This window comes from Cyprinodon variegatus, unplaced genomic scaffold, assembly GCF_000732505.1.
Source record: "Cyprinodon variegatus isolate N-32 unplaced genomic scaffold, C_variegatus-1.0 Scaffold683, whole genome shotgun sequence".
NCBI lineage: Eukaryota > Metazoa > Chordata > Actinopteri > Cyprinodontiformes > Cyprinodontidae > Cyprinodon > Cyprinodon variegatus.
In genome coordinates this window covers 98,135-101,419 of record NW_015151136.1, presented here as the reverse complement: position 1 = coordinate 101,419, position 3,285 = coordinate 98,135, and the positions used below count along the sequence as shown (strand labels likewise).

The following is a 3,285-nucleotide window of genomic DNA, read 5'->3' as shown; positions in this document are numbered from 1 at the left end:
CAGAATTCTGACTTTTTTCTCAGAATTCTGACTTTAAGCTCAGAATTCTGAGAAAAAAGTCAGAATTCTGAGATTAAAGTCAGAATTCTGACTTTTGTCCCATATTATACTGAAATAAAATAAAAAAAATCAGTTAACTTTTTTTTTTTTTTCAGTGGCCCTAATCCTCTTCCGTAGTTATACAATGACCGGATTATTTTATTTTATTTATTCTGGATGGAACTGCTGCTCTCTTCTTTTCTAGTTCATCTATGAAGGCAGAGATGATCTGCTTGGAGTGAGGAAGGATGTCATTGTTTTTCCTTTCCGTCTGCTTCGTTTACCTTCACTAGACTTTGTCTAACGATCGTCTTTAATCTGTTGGTAGCTAATTGAAGGTGTAACTGACAGGTGTTTTGCTCTGGAGCAACTTCCCCAGTACACCCACTTCACTCAGTCATCATAGCGGAAATCTCTCTGGGTGCAGATTTTTCATGTTCTGAGCTCTAAAGGTTTCAGATCTCCATCCCTTTCTAAGCTGGACCTCAGACTTCCCCCTGGAGGACTGCTGCCCGCTGACAGAAGAAGCATCATCTTGACATGAGAAAGCTGCAGGTTCAATTCTAGCTTCACATGTCTTAGTGCCCATGGGCAAAGCACTGACCTCAAAGCGGCCCAGAGTGTTTGGGTTAAAAAAGGCTGGTCAGCTTCCTGATTGCAGTATATTTTCAGTGGTGTGGGTCTGGTTCTGCTCTGACCAGGATCATCAGGGGTTCTGGTTCTAGAAACAGTTCCAAAGGTATTACTGATCCTGCAGGCTCAGTGTATCTGTGGTAGATCTTTTAATGCTAGATTCCTCCTGATTCTAAATAATGATTTCATTCTTTCCTAACTTGGTTTTTAGATCCTGAACTCAGAACTGGAGAAACAAAAATGTGAGACTCAGCAGAGTTCTACAGAAGCTGCTGTGAAACACTCCAGAGACCTGAAAGATTTAGGTAAGACGTCAACATTACGGTTTATCCAGTACCAAACCCAGCATCTGTCCTTCTTCTGATCATGATGGTTTAATCCCACACAGAGCGTTCCTATACCACCAAGTTGGTTCTGCAGCACAAAGAGTATGAAGATCTACTGCAGAAGCATGAACAAATGAAGGAGGACTATAACAGGCAGCTGAAGCATGCGGAGGAGAACAAAGCCCAGGCTCTGGTTGAGCTCACGGAGAAGTATGAGGCCAGGCTGCATAACCAGACCCGACTCCTGGCTCAGGTCTGACAGACAAGGAGAAAATAATCCAGCTTCTGGTAAAGCTCAGCTTGTCGGGCCATCTTTGAATTGTTGTGCTTTTATTTACCAAGCGTCAGGAAGAAGCTGAGCAGAAGATCCAGGAGTTTAAAGAAATCCTGAAGCAGGCGGAGAAGGAGGAGCAGAAGAACATCCACACCATCCAAAGCAAGTATGAGAAGCAGCTCCTCCTAGAGAAGGAGGCCAAGGCGAGGCTGAAGGAGGACGGAGGAGTTATGACCCAGAAGGTGACTAAAGATCCAAAACACCTTCTACTGAGCGCTAAAGGGTTAAAGCATCTTTTGCTTTTTGTGGTTACAGATCTACAGTCTCCAGATGCAGATTGATCATGACTCTGAGGAAATGAGCAAAATAAAGAAGGAGCGACAGAGTCTGATAGGATTTATCCGTTCCCTAGAGGGCAACGTTTTGGTCCTGAAGAGACAGATCTCTGAACAGGAGAAGACCATCCAGGACAAGGTGACGGGAGCGAGACCTTTCAGGGGTTCAGCTTCTACAGTTTAATGCATCCAGGATCCCTTTGATGTTTTCCATGAACCCACCGTCATCATTCCTTATTCATTCTTTTAAATCTAGTTCTATGTGTGTGGCAACTTTCTGCTCTTTCTACCTTGGCTTTCTCAGACATCCCAAGTCTCCCAGAAGTTCCGGGAGTTTCCCTGATATCCATAGTTGTTCACGGATGCCCGCTGTCGGATAAATTATCACGGATTTTAGACTCTGGGAGGCGATGTTTTTTAATGCAAGTGAGAGCGAGAAGGCACTGATTAATGCATCATGTGCGGATTAGAACTACTGCTAAATTAAATTAAAGCCATAATTAGAAACAAATTCAAACATATTGATGGATGTTTACAAATTCCAACTAATATATCAGAGTTTCTAGAGTTAAACCCCCCAAGCTACTGTCTAAATCATACAGGACACTGACTAAACTGGATGATACAATATCTCTTCCTATGACTAAATGGGAGGAGGATTTATATGCCAGCTTTGAACAAAACATCTCTTAACATGACTAGAAACCCCAATTTACAATTAATACAATACTGCGCGCTTCATTTGCAGTCTGGACACTGAGGTTAAACATCCTGCGGCTCTGACTGCAGCGCTGAGAGGGACTCCTGCAGGGACGGGAGAACGGGGTTGGGATGGGGGAGGCGCCCCACAGCAGCAGCTGCCGCTGGAGGACAAGAGTAGGAACGATACATGCTTTCACCTAAGAGTCTCCAAAAGTCGCCAGATTTGTCGCTAGTCGCTTTTTTGAAAAATATTCGCTGGAGGGGTCTGAAAAGTCGCTAAATATAGCGACAAAGTCGCTGAGTTGGCAACACTGCTCAGAAAGACAAGACACAGCAAAGCAGGGACAGGCAGGGAGGTGCAGGAGAAGCAGGAAAATGTGACCGCCTCCTTCAAGGGTCCGAACAGAAAAAAAAGAAAAAATCCTATGTCACAATAACAGATTGCAGTGGAGCGTCGTTTGGGGGTGGAGGGCCTAGAGAGCAATACGCCGGTTCAGTGTTTATGTCGAGCTCGTCTTGGGACAGCTCCAAGCCCTCATTTAGCAACTTCTCCACAAAGTCACCCATTGATGGCGAGTCCCGTCCTGCTGACTCGAGAACGTCATAAACGTGTACGGCTCTCTAGGTCCATTAGTTTATCCTCCATCCTTATCTGTAGCTTTATTATTTCAGTGATGGCGTCCTCCGTGATTAGAATCCCCGCTTTTTCAATCCGACCCTCCGCCTCATCTAGTCTGGCGCTCATCTTCATTTGTATTTCTTCTTTAATTTCTCCCAAGCGCATTATTTTCCTGTCGGAAGCCTCTTAATTCCTTCAACACCATCTCCCATTCAGCCATGTTACTACTCTTGCTTGCTTAGCTCAAATCAATCGGAGCAGCCATACTTCTTCACAGCAGAGGTTTGAGATACATAGCAGTTAGCATTAGCCGAAATGTTAGCAATATTTTCTCGGCTTCAATCATTAATTAATGAT

At 44.2% G+C, this 3,285-nt stretch overlaps 1 protein-coding gene across 1 annotated transcript in view; it reads left to right on the top strand.

The window, feature by feature from the left end:
- Nucleotides 1-3,285, top strand: part of cfap57 (cilia and flagella associated protein 57) — a 32,364-nt gene that overhangs the window by 19,398 nt on the left and 9,681 nt on the right. Inside the window, exons 13-16 of the mRNA XM_015394399.1 lie at nt 884-977; nt 1,061-1,251; nt 1,341-1,514; nt 1,588-1,746. Coding sequence (XP_015249885.1) covers nt 884-977; nt 1,061-1,251; nt 1,341-1,514; nt 1,588-1,746 — 618 coding nt within the window. The remainder of the gene's footprint in view (nt 1-883; nt 978-1,060; nt 1,252-1,340; nt 1,515-1,587; nt 1,747-3,285) is intronic.